This window comes from Euprymna scolopes, chromosome 35, assembly GCF_053919585.1.
Source record: "Euprymna scolopes isolate OS-2025 chromosome 35, ASM5391958v1, whole genome shotgun sequence".
NCBI classification, from domain to species: Eukaryota; Metazoa; Mollusca; class Cephalopoda; order Sepiida; family Sepiolidae; genus Euprymna; species Euprymna scolopes.
This window is the reverse complement of record NC_136516.1, coordinates 33,472,692-33,491,116: the sequence shown is the minus strand read 5'-3', so window position 1 is coordinate 33,491,116 and position 18,425 is coordinate 33,472,692. Positions and strand designations below refer to the sequence as shown.

Here is an 18,425-nt window from a genome sequence, read left to right as displayed (position 1 = left end):
AAACTCCATTAATATATTTTATCAAAATCAAATGACATCTAACTTCAGAATCAAGAAAAAAAAAAAAAAAAAAAAAAAAAAAAAAAGAAACGCAATTAAATATATCGTACGTAGATACTTGACGCCTATTGACAGTAACTCTAAAATTAAATTTATTATCTACTACAAGAAGTTTAGAACACAAACTATGTGGTTAGAAACAACTCATCACCGGCTATAAAAACGTTGGAACAAACCAATGTAGTGTATTAATATATATTTGAGGGGGGGGGGCTCTTTTTACAACTAAATCTCTCTCAGTATTTTCTTTAATTTTCTATTTTTTTTTTTTTTAGCGATTATCAAGACCCCTAAGATGTGATCCTCTTATGTCGGACATTATTTCTCGTTCCCACACCACATTCGACGCTACGTTTTTTAACTGAATAAACGCGTCAAAATAAATCAAACCACTAAAAACTTAGCCAGTTATGTAGAAAAATCGATTTTGCCCTTAAAAAAAACAAAAAAAAAAAACAGTAAATAAGTATAAACATTTTTAAAAATATTATGCCGTCTGTAGTCTCGTTTTTGAACAGAATAAACGCTTTAAAATAAGTGAAACAACTAACAAACCTAGTTGAGTAGAAAACGGAAACTTAGAAAATCGACTTTATTTTTTGAAAACCAACAGTAAACAAGTAAAATCTTTAAAAAAAATATTATGGGGGATATATAATCTCTTTTAAAAACAATATCTCCTTTAAGAACTGTAATAAAATGTGTTTTCAATCGATATGTATTCAATAAGGGACCAGTTTCCCTACCTAGCAAAAAAAGGACGAGTTTTCCGGGGACGCGTTTTCTAAATTCATTTGTAATATATTGATGTTGGTATTCATGGCGTAAATAGAGATGCTCTGATATTATTGTAACTCTTGTTAAAACTGCAAAACTATTTATCTAAACTAGCAGGGACACCCGGCGTTACCAGGTCGTTAAGTACGCTTATATATGATGTTTTAATTCTTGCAGATTTCGTATATATTATTATAGAGATAATGTTCTGTCGATTTTTTTATATTATGAAGTTGCAATTTCAAAAATAAAAAATATATCTCTATGACTTGGGTGCATCAGCTTGAGTTCCTTCAGCTATAATCGAAACCCAAACCAAAGTTTATGAAGAATTTTTGATAAAATTATTTATATTAAACAAAAATGGATTACTGGAGTTTCATCAGCTATAATCGAAATCGAAATCGAAACCAAAACTTATGAAGAATTATTGGTAAAATCATTTATAAAAAAATAGATAACTTAAGTGCATTCAGCTATAATCGAAACCAAAACCAAAACTTATGAAGAATTCTTGGTAAAATTTAGGTACGGGCAAAATGAATGCCGATGCTCAAAACGTACAAACATCATGACCACTCCCTTAAAAAATCACCAAAAATCAGGAAATTAACCAATTCTAATGAAATTTTTAGTATTTATCAAAAACTGATCGTGGAATATAATGCACGACTTATTTTTATTCAAATCTTAGTTGAAATGTATTATTTTTGTTTAAACAAAAAATTCCTTTACTAAAGTCATGGTTTTCAGTAGTAAATAAAAAACGCAAGAATTTATTTTTGCTTATTTTTATATATAAATAAAGCATCGTAATTTGTAACAATAAAATAATTTTTACAGGAACATTACGAAAAAAGCCCTTAAAGTCCATATTAATGAATTCGATATAACTCGAAGAAAAATTAATATTCTTACGATATTATCATTGAATTAAGCATTGTTTATTGAATATTTTTACACAAAAAAATTATAATCGCAAGAAATATTTCTACTTTTAAAATTACAAATTTCGCATAATTTTTATATGCAAGATTTTAATAATTTCCTTGATCGCAAGAATGTGAAACTTTCGGCGTAACATATTTTTATATAATATTGAACAATAATTAAAAAATAATTAATTTAAAAACAGGAACATAGAAAAATAATTAAATTAAAAAATGGAAAAATTGATACAAACGTTCAGAATAGGAACGTGCGGATGCACGTCTGGGGGGGGGGAACTATCACGCCCTTTCCTCCTTTTTTGACGTAATTTTCACAGTCTTTCAACTGCCTGAAATTTTGGGCCTTCGTATATTCCGGGTTTACAAAATTTTAGTTTGTTGCGTTTTGCGAACGGCAGAATCACTCGGTTTTGGGGCTAATTAATTGATGTTTTGTACAAGATTATATATATATATATATATATATAGATAGATAGATAGATAGATAGATAGATAGATATAGATAGATATCGCTAAAACTTTCAACATACGCGACAAACACTGACAAATTTGGTACGGTTTGAAAGCTCAGTCTGCCGGACGATAAATGTCCAAAAATTGGCAAAAAACAGTCATTCTATCACCGTCAACTGGGCCGTTTTCTACAAGGAGAGTTCACTTTTTTCAACGACATTTTTGCAAAGTTATACGGCTTGCAATGACTAAGCTTAATTTGAACCGCAGTGATGTCTGATGTCATGGCGACTCAACGGTTCGCTTTTTTTCACTTCCTTTTCCGCTTAACGTTACAGGTTCGAGCCTGGCTGCTTTTTTTTTTGTACTCACACAGGTACACGCTACTATTTTCGTTTTTTTTTTTAGGTGATTTTGAAACATTTTTGTAAGGGCTCCGTTAATCAATACCCTTACCATAAAACCTCTCCACACCCAGGTAATGCAGAGTACCCCCGCTAGTAAATAATATAGCAACAGATAGACCCCAGTTGCCTTTGTGACGAAAGGACGGGCCTAAAATCATTCTTTGCTGAAATAAAGTCTTCTATCTCCCTCTACCAGCATCGTAAATTGTTTGAAGACGAAGAGAGAAAGAAAGATAAAGCGAGAAAGACAACGAAAATTAAACCCAAATCTAGCGGTTCGATAAAAATTATATATATATATATATATATATATATATATATAAGTCAGATTACAGCGAAAATCTTAAATTCAAAGAAAAATCGGAGATCTCGCATCCCTGGTGCATAGACAGGGAGTGGTGATAGGCCGATTAAGTTAACCATCTCCCAAGATAAAGGAATACTCACAGTTTGATGGCGCTTGGAGAGCTGTAAAAAAAAGAAGAACAATCAAAGCGATGTATTTTCAGCTCAGCAGTCCATAGGTAAAAATTTTAGACAGTCATGTGACCAGACTCTCTGCATCATCTGTTTATCAGATAAACAAAAGCTGTAGAGAGTTTGGTAAAAGTGAACGCACCAGGGCATGTTCATACCAACTCTCATAATTTTCTGCGTTCTTGAGCAGGTTACTCAGTACCTGCCATGGCCATACCACTACCCTCTCTTCTTCTTAACAGTGGTACGTAAACCTTTATATAGCCCGACTGCTTGTCAGAGTCTTTTCTGCAATTTACTGTTTGTAATGTGGTCTTTGTACGAGATGTTGAGGATAACCTGGAAGCATCTCACCTTTGTTCTATATCCTTCAACCTAGATCTGCAGCTAGGATCCACTATTAACGCATACAAAAATATAGAGATGCCCAGAAAAGCAAATAAATTTGATTTGTGAGCTGAGTTCAATGTTTTTATCATTCTATATAGTCCTTAGTTTGTCTAATGCTGTTGTCGTTTGCACAATTTTTGCAAGGATCTTCAGGTTTGGAACCGTTATAACTGCTTCAAGATGCTGAAAACTGTTGGCGATTTCCAGCTTCTCGTTTTTGACCTTGATGTCCTTGCTGATGCCAGGATCATCACTTGGGTCTGCATGTAAACAGAGGTTACATTTTTTTTTTTTTTTTAGTAACAGCTCATGCGCTTTCCTCATTGTAATAGCGATTAGGCATTATCACTATCAGTAAATAATTATGCATGGGTATTTATTTTTAAATCCAACTCATAACAAGTCAAAACAGATTCAGATTTGAATTCCTCCCCCCCCCAAAAAAAATAAAAATAAAAAACGTATTGAGAAGTACAGTGCTATCTTAAACTATATTTTATTAGCCTATAACTCCGGCTGTCTTATCCTAGTAATAGGTTTTACGAATTATTATTATTATTAGTAGTAGTAGTAGTAGTACTACTACTACTTTTCTAACTCTTCACGAGTAACCTCACTACAAAAGTGTGACCAGATTATATACTCCCAAACTGAGGGGAAACATTTTTCTCACGAGTACCCGAATGAAGATAGCAGAATCTGGGAGCAGAACAAGATTTTAAATGGAGATACAGGAGAAGTATAGAAAAAAAGGAGGAGTATAGAAAAAAGAATTCACAGTGGTACACTGACCTACGGGTAAGAACATGGGTCTTCGGTCATATTCGCAAGGTCTTGTTACAACCAGCTGGTCTGTAACGACTGCAAGACCTGCCGTCTACAAAAACAAAATGTAATTTCAATGAAGCAAGAACAGGAATCACGTCGGACAACATTCAATCAAAAATTCCTCTGAGACATTTAAATTCACAAGTATTTTGGCTCTATAACACTTTGAAAAAGACCCAAACATAAAGCAGAGAAAAAAAAAAAAACGAGTCAAGAAGAATTTGACAAGGAATTGATAAGGAATTTGACAAGAATTTGACAATCAGACTATTACAGAATGATTATTAATATTACCGACATAAATTGTTCTATTTTGTTGTTAATATACAGTTGGGAATCAAATCCTTGTTTACCCAATTATTTGTGACCTATTTGCGATTAAAAATATTAAATACACGTTATCTATATATTAAACACGATAGCGTGTGTGTTATTTTGTGTGTCGCTTACATCCGGGTCGTTTAATTGTTATGTACTTCCATTTCTTGTAATAAATAATTTTATCAAGAATTCTTCATAAGTTTTGGTTTCAGTTTCGACTATAGCTGATGGCACTTAAACCATCTTTTTTTTTTATAAATAATTTTATCAAGAATTCTTTATAAATTTCGGTTTCGGTTATGGCTGAAGGAACTCAAGTCATATATATATATATATATGCATATATTTTTTCATAAGTTTTTATTTCGGTTTCGATTCAAGCTAATGCACCCAAGTCATATGGATATATTTTTGTTATTTTTGAAATTGTAACTTTATAAAATATAAAAATCGATAAAAAATTAACTCTATAATGATATATACGAAATTTGCAAGAATTAAAATATCATATTTAAGCGTACTTACAACCGGGCTTTACTGGGCGTTCGTGCTAGCTTAGATAAATACTTTTGCAGTTTTAACAAAAAAGCTACAATAATATCAGAGCGTCTTCATTTACGCTGAACATCTACAGAATGCCAACATCAATATATTACATATGAATGAGTCCTTTGTGGAATTTCCACAATAGCGTGTGTATTATTTTGTGTGTCACGCTTACATCTTTTTCCTTCCGAGTGATTGTCGTTTAATTGTTATGACCTTTTTCTACATTTCTTGTAATAAATAATTTTACCAAGAATTCATAAGTTTTTGTTTTAGTTTCGATTATAGCTGATGCATTCAAGTCATATGGACATATACTTTTTTATTTTTAAAATGACAACTTTATAATATATAAGAATCGATAGAAAATTGGTTCTATAATAACATATACGAAATCTGCATAAATTAAAATATTATATTTAAGCGTATTTTACGACCGGGCTACGCTAGCTTATATAAACATTTTTGCAGTTTTAACAAAAGAGCTACAATAATATCATGAAGTCTCCATTTATGCTGAACATCCACAGAATGCCAGCATCAATATATTACAAATGAAAGAGTCCGCTGTGGATTTCCCACAAGTCTTGATAGTAAACTTTTACATTTGTGTGAATACCGATTCTGTGCAAAGTAACCAGTTTTGTTTAGTCAATCAGTAACGTAAACAAAGATGGCTACCTTTCTCATAATCGGTATTTACACAAACTTTTAAAGTTTATAATTTCTATTGAATATTATAACTTAAATATAAAGGAGAGAGAGAGAAAAAAAGAGTTCTTAAGACCAATTCAACAAGGTTTTAGTTAAAACCAGACTCTTGCAGTGTAATCATTACTATAGGTTGACCCCCCCCCCAAAAAAAAAAACAGAGGACATTCAATTGTTTTTCTGATCATTTTACAGTCAACGGAGAAAAAAAGGCCAAAAACCCTAGTGTTTTGATTTGATATTTTGAATATAATAAACTAGTTATGACCAAAGTTTCATTTCATTCGGATAAAACACTAAGAAATGGGGCCTAATTAGAGTTGGGGCCCGTTTTTTTGGGGGGGAGGGTCACCCTGTATTACCGACATTTTTTTAAGGAATGGTTTTGGGAAATTATTCAAATACAATCTTAGTTCATCAACTTAATCTATTTGCGAAAAAAAAAAAAAAAAAAAAATACAAGCTCTTCCAAGCAACGTTGTCATCAGTAATGTAAACACATGAGTAAATTGCTCAGAATTACGCCAATTTTAAAGACTTTTTTTTCTTCTTTTTTACATAGGAGTCACCACTTATCAAGGTCCAGAGACCCTCGAATTACGGCACAATCACATTGACACATCGGTTTTCGCCACATCACCGAAGTTAAGCAACGTTGTACCTGGCCAGTACTAGATGGGTGACCATTTGGGAAGGCTAGGCGCTGTATGTACCTTCTGGGAAGGTTGGGCGTGGGGCCAGCACCCTCACCCTGTAAAAAGAACTCCTCGCTACAAAAACATCTACAAAAAGTTGCAGATGGCCTATGCCCCTCCAGAGGCTCAAGGGCTATGGATGGAGAGGCCACTCGAGGATAAGGGTTAAAGAGTGCACAATATCAGAATGATAGTAATCATTAATAGTGGAGATTCAGTAAATTTGTTAACTTAAGTGGAACGGCTCATCAAGAACTTGTTTGCATTGGACTTGAAGACGGCCATATTGTATTCAGCTGGAAAGCAGACAAATCGAAGACAGTTCCACAGGCGTGCCGTTCTAAGAAAGAAACTTTGTTCATGGAATCTACGTCTAGGTTTGGGCAAAGATAAAGAGTAGGGGAATTTACTAATAGTGTTTTCAGCTAGATGGATGTTTCTCGTGAAAGTTTGACGAGGGGGGACCATAGATTGGAGCTCAGGCGAGCACTTACCATGAAAAGCAGGATGATCCGACGTTGCCCGGGATTGAATCATAATCAACGACTGTTTCACGCTCCCATATTTTTATTGTCATCGAAATCAGTGGAATCGACAATTTTTTTTAAATCAAATTGATTGATTGCCTGCTCTAGTTGGGGACCCATCGCGGTGCACTGGGAGGAAGCTTTACATACCTCTCCACAGTAACTCAGTCCACAATACATTGTAATCTACATTGCACTGTGGAGACCCTACTGTTGATTTTATAAAATTATTTTTATATATAATAGCTTGAATTAAAGTTTAAAATACAAAAGTTAAGTATAATGGTTCAATTTTGCTCTAAGCAGAAACGTTCATTTCGAACGTGCCTCTATCATATTAAAGAATCTACTGTTGATTTTATATGCCGAGCCTTTCTACTTGTGTGATCATAAAACTTCTTAAATGCATTTACGATATTAGGCTGTATAAGGTGTTAACTTTGGTCAAAATTACGTGTCCCTTCTTCCATCGGATTTTTTCAATTATCAACATATATATATATATATATATATATATATATATATATATCAAAGACATTCCGATACAAACCTGTTTAAGAACACTGCCAGATACATAAAGTACATTTATCTGAAATTTCCAAAAAAATCGACCCAGACGTTTCGGAGTCCATACGAAACTCTCTCTCACACACACAAAGTTCCTTTTATATCATAGATTTACTTATTAAATTGAGCCGAAAATTCTTGCCGAATTTTTAATTTTGATTTCAAATGATGTATTTACAAATAAGTTTTCATTATGTTACCTTTGCTTTATATATCATTTAAAAGAGTGTTTTCCGCTCTATCTAATCGTTTAAATTACAATCGTTTTAAAACAATTATGCCTTCTTTTCAGAACGTTGAATACAAGATGAAAAAAAAAGAAGCAAATTCGCACGATTTTCTTATTTCAATTCAAACTAGACCGAAAAGCTACTGAAACAGTTCACGATATCAATGAAGTGTTTAGCCCAGAAACCATTACTGAACGTAAAGCACAATGGTGGTTTAAGAAATTCCGTGGCGGCGACAAGCGTCTTTAATATGTTGAGCGTAGTGGTCAGCCATCGAATGTTGACAACGATCAATTAAGTGCCTTGGTTGAAGCCAATCTATGCACAACTGTTCTAGAACTTGCTTCTGAATTAGACGTAACGTATATAACGATTTCCAACCATTTGAGAGATTAGAAAGTCAAAAAGACTTGATAAATGGGTACCTCACGAATTGAATGACAGCCAAAAGAAATGCCACCATGAAGTGTATCTTCCCTCTTTCTACGCAACAAGACTGACCTGTTTGTCGACCGACTTGTAACTTGCGATGAAAAGTGTGTTCTTTACAACAACTGGCGATGCTCAGCTTAGTGGTTAGACTCCGACAAAGCCCCACGACACTTTCCGAAGCCAGAGTTGCACCAAAAGAAGGTCACGCTGCCTGTTTGGTGGCCTGCGACTTGTCTCATCCATTACAGTTCTTTGAATGCAGGTGAAACCATTACGGCAGTGAAATGCAGATGAAACCATTACGGCAGTGAAGTACTGTCAACGAATGGATGAAATGTATCAGAAACTTCGACAACAACACCCAGCATTCGTCAACAAAATAGGCCCAATTCTCCATGACAATACCTGAATGCACATTGTTAAACCAACCTTGCAGAAGTTGAACTAATGGGGTTACGAAACTGCCTCATCTGCCATACTCTCCAGACCTCTCACCTACTGACTACCACTTTTTCAAGCGTCTCAATAATATTCTGTATGAGAAATGCTTCAAAAACCCAAGTGATACGAAAAACGTCTTCAGCGACTTCGCAAGAACTTTTACGTTACTGGCATAAATATACTTGTTTTGCATCATATGTCGAGAACATGACCAACATGACCTCTCACAACATCAAAGCCAGCCTGATCGCCGCCATCCACCAAGTATTCACAGAGCTCCCGTCAGCGCTTGTGGAAAAGGCATGCTTCCAATTCTGGATCCGTGTTAAGGCAGTAATTGATACTGAAGGCAGCTACATTGAATAAATGTCAGCTGTACTACATAATTAAGTTACCTGAATTGATTTTTTCAATAGAAGTTTTAAAATAAAGTTGAAGTGTTGTTTTAGGGCGCCACTTTTATCGTTCCACCCCGTGTGTGTGTGTATATATATATATATATATATATATATATATATGAGAGAGCGGGGGGGGGTAGGCTGTTCAAAAAGGTTCATCAGATTGAACGCAAAATAAGGATACAAAGCCGAAATTAGTCTTTTTGTTCTTTTTCATTTTATTATGATTTTTTTTCTATACAATTAGAAATCTTACTATATCATTTAAAAAATCAGACCTAAACAGAATTTAAGCTGACAAACAAAAACATTGCTTTGACTATATAATGTATAATAATGAGCCTATCTAAAATTTCTTTGAGAAAATACTTAGTGGTTTAAAACAAGTGCTAATGTGAAACATTTTTAAATAATCACCTAAAAATAAAAACGTCACCAAGGCGCATAACTTATTTTAAATTAAAGAATATAATAGGAGTTGTTGCGATTAAGTAACAAATCCCTATCTTTAAAAAGATATTGTATCACTGGAGTATGTTTAACAGTTTGCAACCACGATGACGATGGGATTTTCCAAGCTTACCTACAAAGAACGATTTCAAAGACTAAATCTGTCTGCAATTGAATAACGAAAAATGCAAGAGGACCTGATTCCAGTATGCAGCATCATCAACAGCAATTTAAATATATTTTTAGATGAGCTTTTCAACCGAACACCTAGTTGTGGTCTAGGTTTAAAGTTGTCTTGAACAAACATTCAAATGGTATAAAAATGCAATTGTCTTTTTACATGGCTTATTGCATCTCATATGAATGAAATTGATAGATTGATAATGAAACACGATACATAAAGAGATGAAAATTGAACTTAGATATTAAAAAAAATAAATAAAAAGAAAACGATGGTCTTTGCAATGACAGAGAGAAGATAGAAACTTCAGCTGCCACATCACTACTTTGGCTACAGAAATTTATTACGTCATCACTTTTGCCCTTATTTGAGCAGCAAAAGATACGAGGGGATCTGATTCTATCAAAGCATCATCAACAGGAATGACACTACTTTTAAAGTACTTTTTCATCCCAAGACCTAGTTACTATGTCTGCAGTCACTTGTAGAAGTACCATCAAAAAGGTGACATCCTGTCCGTGTTTCTGCTCCCTGGAGGAGTTTGTGATAATAGCTTCAATCTTATCTTGCTTGAGTAGCAAAAGATGCAACGAGATCTGATTCTGCCATAAAGCATCCTCAACGGGAATGTCAATCTATGTTTACAGTAGTTTTTCACCCCAACACTAAGTTGCCGTCGCTGCGGTCACCTCTAGAAGATGTATCATCGAAAGTGATATCTTCTACCTCGTCCAGAGATCCTTTCTAAACCTTACATCGGCTGCTTTCCATCCGTTATGCATAACCCTGGCACGGCCAATTCTTGATTATGGCGTCCAAGCAACAAATCGCTATCTTCAAAAAGATATCATACACTTAAAGTATGTTTAAGAGTTGGCAACTAGGATGATGACGGGATTTTCCATGCTTACCTCCAAAGAATGGCTTCAAAGATTAAATCTGCCCTCACGTGAGCAGCAAAGGATGCGAGGAGACCTGATTCTGTCATAAGGCATCATCAATGAGAATGTCAATCTACGTTTACGGTAGTTTTTCACTCTAACACCTAGCCGCTGTCGCTGCAGTCACCTAGAGATGACGTACCATCGTCGCTTTTGTTTCAACATAAGAAAGGGCAGCATTCTCTATCCGCATTTCTGCTATCTGGAACACACCGAAGGCGTGATGGCCGGTCATAGCTTTGATTATTGTGAGCCACATCTTCAGAGAAGGCCGGTCATAACTTCCCACCAGACTCAGGTTTAAAGTTGTCTTCGGCAAACTTTTAGACGCTGTACAGACGAAATATCTTTCTTTTTACATAGTTTGCTGCAGTTTATTGTTGTTGTTGTTGTTGTTTGCCAATAAAATTGATTGACTGACAGACACCATCGGCGACAACCAGAGCATCAACAGTGTGACCAGTCATGGATTAAAAATAAATCGCTCAGAGAGTTATGAATAAGTTGGCAGTTGAATGATGAATACGATGAGAGGATTAAAAATATCTACATGCAACACAATCAAAACAAGAACTCAGAAAACAGCAATTCTTTCTCGTTTGTCAGAAACATCACTTGTGGAATGCGAGGACTAAAAGACAAGGAGTGGGTAATGATAATAACAAGGTTTAATAAAAAAAAAAAATTATCCTGATTTTGCAAATTATTTGCATTATTCCAACTACTGTCTTCAGCCGATGTAACTTCCGACTTTCTTTAAATGTACCTGGTTAAGCTCAGGAATTTGCAAGCACTTGTGGCGTAACGGATGAAGTACTAGGTAAAATTCTATTTTAAAGTAACACTCTTCTGGAGGTTGAAGGTTCAATTCCCAGTGCAAGTAATGCAAACAATACAATTGCGAATTGCTTAAGACTTCTACCCATTTGTGGCTGATGGAACGAGAGCATGCTATCTCCGTGGATTAAATAAAGGGTTCCATTTGAAATTCCTAAAGTTCGACAGAAAGATTCCCGAGTTCGATAGAAACATACACCTGAAGAAGGTTAGAAGTTACATTGGGCGAAACGTTGTGTGAATAACACTCAAGATGAGAACAGGGGTGTGAAGAATCCAAATGAAACTTCAATACTAAAACGACTTCACTGTATGCCGGGCAACGTGTTGCTTGAGTTGTTTTTCCCTTGCCTCCTTCGCAGTTATATTGTCGCGTATGTTTCTAAAACTAAACACCTAATTGAGCAGCAACCAAAGCACATACAAATGTTGTAAACATTGTGTTCGTCCGAGAAAAAGAAGATCACAAAAATGAGCTCCAGTTGAAAGAGAAAATCTGGAAAAGGATAGCATATAGGTACACACCTCGGGGGCCCGGAATACCTTTCATAGTAAAGTGCTGGATATCCTGATAGTTCTCACAAGGCCTCATTTCTATCGTTAGATCTGTCAAAGCAGCCAAACCAACCGCCTATATTCAAAAGAAAAAACGGAAATAATTGTCTCTATGGCTAAAAGAAAAATTAGCATTCTTTTATACGACAGGGGCGCATGTGAAAACTAATATATGTCTTTTAGCTTCAAACATTAAATTCAAGCCAGAATTTACTTTGTATTCATTAGTATTACAAGTCAGCCATTTAAATCTTATTAATAGATTTACCAGCCCATATGGCATAATAGTGAGAGTGTTTTATAATGGGCCGGGAGACCAGGTTTCAATCCTCAGTTGAGCTACACAAAAAAAAAAAAAAAAAATTAAAAAGTGGTACTTGATGCCTCTTTGCTAAAAACTCAGCATTATAAGGTTAGGATCAAGGGTAAGTGATGCATTTCTTTACAGTTCAGTATAGTAGTCTTTGGGTCGCCCTCGACTATTGTTAATCACTTAGATTCCAGAACGCCTCAAAATCGTTTTCGAATTTTGAAACGATCACAAAAACAACAGTCATTTTATATTACTTTTATTGATCAGATTATTGTTCTGGTAACAACAGAGTGTGGTATCTGTTCTTCAGATGCTGCACTTCAATTTCTTGTTCTCTGTCAGTGGAGGAGAGATCCTGCACGACTGAGACAATTTTTATTTTTGTTCCTTTTCTCCACATTAAAAAAACGACCCTGGTGTCTAACTCTGTCCCGTGGGGAGGCATTGTAAATAGGAACAACCAACATGGCTGAGGACAGTTGAAGACCAATCTGACCAAAACGTTGCACAAATAACACGATGAGAGCAATAGTCCGGTCAATGCAAGCAATATAAACAATCAGCTCTCATCTAAAAGATCCAGAACTTTAATATCAGTTATTTTATTAGTCATTAATAATGCATTAAAATGACCGACAATTGTATATTATTCTATTATGCTTTTCTAATCGACGGTTTTAATCCTTACAAATTACATTAGAATAATAGTATCAGAATTAACACAAGACATTTTAATCTTATTAAATAGATTACAAAATGTTTCGAAGAAGGAAGTCATGATTTTACAAGATGGCTTCAAAGATTTAGTCTTACGATAACGACACTGAGAATCGAACATGATTTTAAAAATTACCGCAGATTAGAAAATAATTTCTGGCTTAATTAAAGTTTAAAGACAAAAGCCAAGTATTATTGTTCTTCTGCGCTCCTGGACTAAAAAGTAAAGCACGTATTTTCGTATGCGCACCCAACCCCCTGCCATATCAAAGAATTAAAGTTAGGTTAGCTATGAGTAAAAAATTTTTTTAATAAGACCGATTTGTGTTAAGAGAGAGGAAGTAGGGAGGGATACACGACACTTACAGACATGCCAAAAGTCTTTGAGTACAGTAGAAGAGAATCGTCAGACGACAGGCTTTGGTTATATTAACGTTAAGATAGCATTCCAAATAACAAAATGGGATCAGCCAATTATATCATGATAGCACACAGATCAGCGTAACTGAGATGGTGAAGAATTCTAAGGTTCCACCGATGGTGTTCGTCCATCGCTTGCGAAGATGACCGTGATCATGCAAATTGTTCTGTGGGTTCGAAGATGGCACGTTAGACCGATTCGAGCTCTGATAAAAGCATCATGATATCACGACTTGCGCGTTTATTAGTTTAACGTGAAGAGAACTTGCGCAGCATTGTCCACACTCTCTCGCTTGGAAAACAATCTGGATTCAATGACAAAACATAGTCAGTACAACTAGAGATTGTTACAAGTGCGGGAGTTGCTAGAAACTTGCCAGAGTTTGGTCAAAGTAACTGCCTATGGGGCTCCACTCCGAATTTTCTTTCAAGATTGTTTCCTTTAGGTTAGACTGCCTTTCAGGGCTGGCAAACTCAACCTACCCGGTGATGAAAGAATTCACATATATAGTTAAAGCAAAGTAAATTCTTTTGAGGGTTATTAAAATAATTTTCAACGCTATTGATAATGTTCACCTGTTCATTTATATATCTTTTTTTTATTGCTTACGTTAGAATTCGTGTTTTGAAATAAGACGTAAAAAAAACAACAAAAAACTTATGACATCACAACAAAGCTATAATTATTTTGTTATAGTAATATTTGAAGCTATATTTATAAAGAAACAGTCCAAATAGGACAGATTTCCGGTCACAGCATTCGCTTTATTTGTTGGCAATTTATTATTTATTATTTAAAAAATTTTTTTTTTTAAAAAAAGCACTGAATGACTAGGAAATTAGGCGTGGCCAGAAACGTAAAAAAAATGTCAAGTTGTCCTTTCAAATTTCAAACAACACGAAGAGATAAATTTATAATGTGAAATAATGCATAAGGGAGTGTGGTGATAACCTTACACCAAACGCAACTAGACCATGTGATTATTTTGCGAATTGCAAACGAAAGTCAGATGACCATTAAAAAAAAAAACACTGCATGACCAAGTTATAGAGAATGCCGAGAACTGGGGAGGGGGTGGAGAGAAAGGAGTAGCACAATGACATGCAGAGGTCTGGTGATGCCCTGGTGAAGTCTGGGGTCAACTCCTTGATTGCGTGTTCCAAAGACTCAAGTGTAAGTCCTAGTACTGAAAAATATTATAAGGAAGAAAGGGTGGTTTGAATATTATTGGATACTCTTCCCCCTATTTGAATGCCCAGAAACACTAATCTGTCACCTTCCCTTCTCGTATTTGCGACGTCATTCACTTGGGTGGATTGAGCTGGTCCCAAGTAAATTTGCTGCATCACAAATCAACGCAGTTCAGCCAGGTCTGTCTGCTGCTGACTCCTCAGCATTCTTCAGCCATTTGCGATTCCATCATTGCTCATCGAAGACGCAAGGGTTGGTCATAGTTTCCAAATCAGCTTTAACCATTGTGAGCCATGGCCTCAGTTGACCATCATTCTTTTTGTGCCATTCTAATCGCGGTGTTGGTGCTTATTGCCTTGTGAATTAGGTCATTAGTGGACTACAAAGGGTGTGACCATACCATTAGAAGCGCCTGATAAGAAGAACTTCCTTAAGACTAGGAAGCTTACATCGTGTGTGGATTGTGGTGTTTTGGACATGTTCGGAGATATGAATTCCGAGAATGTGCTGAAAACATCACCGATTGAAGACTTCCAGCCTTTGAATGTTAGCTGCTTACATCCCCCCACCCCCGGCACGCTATATTGAACTAGCGAGAGTGAGAACAGTCAGAGACAAAATGCCAAGGAAATATTAAAAAGCAAAAAAGTAAAGATTCTTTTTGTAATTTGATTTTATGTTTGTTCATTCAATCAATTTTTCAAGAGTTGCAGACGAAGGTGAGATGAGATGACTATCAAAAAAGAACTGAATGACCATGAGATTAGCGCCAGAAATGAGAGAACTTGCATGAAGAGCAGTGTAAAATAATCCAATGGACAAGATGCTAAAGGAAAGAGACAGACAGTACATGCTCAAACAACTTTGTTAGGGGCTCATGCCTAATCTAACATATAAAGTTACCTTGTCAAATTCTAGAGGTTGGACCTAAATAGCATTTAAGCTGACAAATCAAACTTTGATTCTGACTAACCAATTGTCATTTGTTATTGTTGTATCCTGTTGTTGGTAATAACCTACTTCATTACAATTTATTCAACGTTTAGTTCAGCCTGGATGACTGGTAATACTTGGATGATAAAATAAATTTATATACAGTTCCAGCAGATATAAGATTTTCATTCACAGTTCTTTTAACAAAAATTCCGGATTATTCATACAGCAATGTAAATCTGTAAATTTGTGTTGAAAAGAAATAGTTAATATTTGAAAGCTTTTAAATTTCGAAGTTGGAGAAATAATAATTGTAAAGGGCAGCCGAGCATGTAATTGTGATGCAAGGGTTGCGCAATCTCCAACCACACCTCTCCTGAATCGGCACTGCTTGAGTCCAGTGGCAAGGAGAAGTCCAGGACGACTGGAAACAATACTGAGGTAAACAGAGCGCATACAGTACCTGGAAGTCCTAAATGGTCACCCATTTTAGTACTGACCAGAGTCAACGTTGCTTAACTTCTAACGGAAACTGATGGTGTCAACGTGGTTATGCAATAGGCTTTAGATGGATAAATTCTGATTTGGAAAACAGCAATTTTTTCCCCTTTGTTAGAAACATCGCTCATGAAATGGGAAGACTAAAGGACAAAATTAGGGAAGCAAGGGATATGAAAGTAAACCAAAGGTTCTATTCTCCTAAAATATTTATAAAGTTTGTTCATTTATGGTGCTGACAATGAGACTGAAACGCCAAATTCACATCAATCACAAAAACAATAACTTTATAATATACTGATCACGCGTATGTTGTAATATTAATTAATTTTCAGATTATTTTGCAAAAGAACATTTCATTAATTAACTATTAGTTTTTATTGTTCTCTGGTTCAAGGACTGTTCTCATCTGAATGTAACAGTTCTATCTACGAATGTTTTTTATATCTTAGATAATTGCTTAGAATTTTAGGTAAAACAATCTTTCTGGTCTTTTTCAGTCAAATGACTTTTGGGAGTTGCGATTTTTGACTTTCTGAACTTTCCAAGACAACACCAGATCCCGTGTATATGTAGTTATAAATAAATTGTATATTTTATAAGGAACAAGTTTTTTATGATTAATTATGAAGTCAAGAATCAATCAAATCAAAATATATTTTAAATAGATTTGATACTCTAGACTGGAAAACAAATTCCATAAAATCACATAGACATGTTTTTTTTTTTTTCTAATATACGATGCGATCGCTTTATTTACATCAGGAACAGAAACACAAGAAGGTAGCCCTCTACAAAAAAAATTTACAACAAACAAAAGGAACCAAGAGTAGATAACTCTTTAACTAGTTATTTTATAGACCAAGGGATATCTGATCTTTTAGAAAATATGGTGCAAAGGAGACAACTCTAATCAGACTGATAGTCATTGATAATTCAACAGTTTCCCAATTTAACATCATAACAATTTTGAAAAATGAATGCAAGTTTGATGGAATCTAAATTTGAACTAAATCAATAAGAATCACCGTTTTTTGTTTTAAAAATTTTTTACTGCTAAAATTGACTCCCTATAATTTTTCTGGCAACATTTTTAGTAAAGTAGAGTTTTTAATTCCCTAAGAAATAACAGACAACTGAATATTCAAAATAAGGAGTTGGAGGGAATCTGATGTTTTGGAAGGATTCAGAGTGATACTCCTAAGAATGCTAAGAGTCAGAGTTGGATAACTCCATCTCTGAAGAACTAACAGTCAATATTATTAAACTTTAGAATAAGAAATTGGCAGGAGTCAAACGTTTTGGAAGAAGTTGAATCCTAGGAATACTAAAAGTCAAGTAAGAGGTTTAAACCAACTGACAGTCTGAATATTGGAAGACTTTAAAATAAGGAATTGGAATCGGATATTTTAGAATTCTACAAGTCAAGAGTCAGAAGGTAGAACGTCCGGTTCCACACTTTGGTTGTCTTCAATTCTATTTAGTTCATTAATTTCTTGATTTGCTTCCTTTTTAAATTACTCCCCCCCCTCCCCAATTCTTTTATAACTTATAAAATTCAAATTTTTTCGAACATCATTTTATTAATCTTATATGAATTATTTGGAAATTCATATCTGCGAACAGAACATTTTTATTAGTGTTGGGAATCAGAAGTTTTGGGGGTATCGGAATCGGTACCACAAAAATGTGTGCTCACTTTCCAATGCCAAAAACGATTGCTTTTAATGTTTTTATTTGTTTAAAATTTAAATTTTTATACCAATAATGAAATGATAATTATTCATGGATTGAAAACTACCAAACTTGCAAAATCCCAGTAGAAAAACAAAAAATCTATAGATCAGCCTTCAAAAGTTTGCAAAAATATATGCATATATATTATATTCTTTTTTTTTTTTTTTTTTTTTAAATGGTAATTTGACCCCCACCTCTCAAAAAAGCAACTCTATATTTAGAAATTTAAAAAGAATCAGAATCGGGAATTGTATCAGAATCAGTAAAAATATTGGAATCGTCCCATCACTAATTTTTAGGTTTATGATAGCTGATTGGTTTATTAAAATCATGTGAAAGAGACGGATTTGAAGTGAAAAGAGTTGGAGTTTAAAAAGTTATCACAAAATACAACTAATGCACAGTCATGCAAGATAGGAGTGACCATACCTTGGTAGGGCT

At 34.7% G+C, this 18,425-nt stretch overlaps 1 protein-coding gene across 4 annotated transcripts in view; it reads right to left on the bottom strand.

The window, feature by feature from the left end:
• Window positions 1-18,425, bottom strand: part of LOC145259799 (pregnancy zone protein-like) — a 313,594-nt gene that overhangs the window by 112,695 nt on the left and 182,474 nt on the right. The window contains exons 19-20 of one of the 4 annotated variants that reach the window (XM_080117581.1): window positions 12,145-12,250; window positions 3,095-3,115 (exon numbers count right to left, since the gene is read on the bottom strand). In XM_080117581.1, the coding sequence (XP_079973707.1) occupies window positions 3,095-3,115; window positions 12,145-12,250 (127 nt within the window). Of the gene's footprint in view, window positions 1-3,094; window positions 3,116-4,306; window positions 4,392-12,144; window positions 12,251-18,425 lie in introns of all 4 variants that reach the window. The other 3 variants (XM_080117582.1, XM_080117583.1, XM_080117584.1) reach the window with 3 other exon arrangements.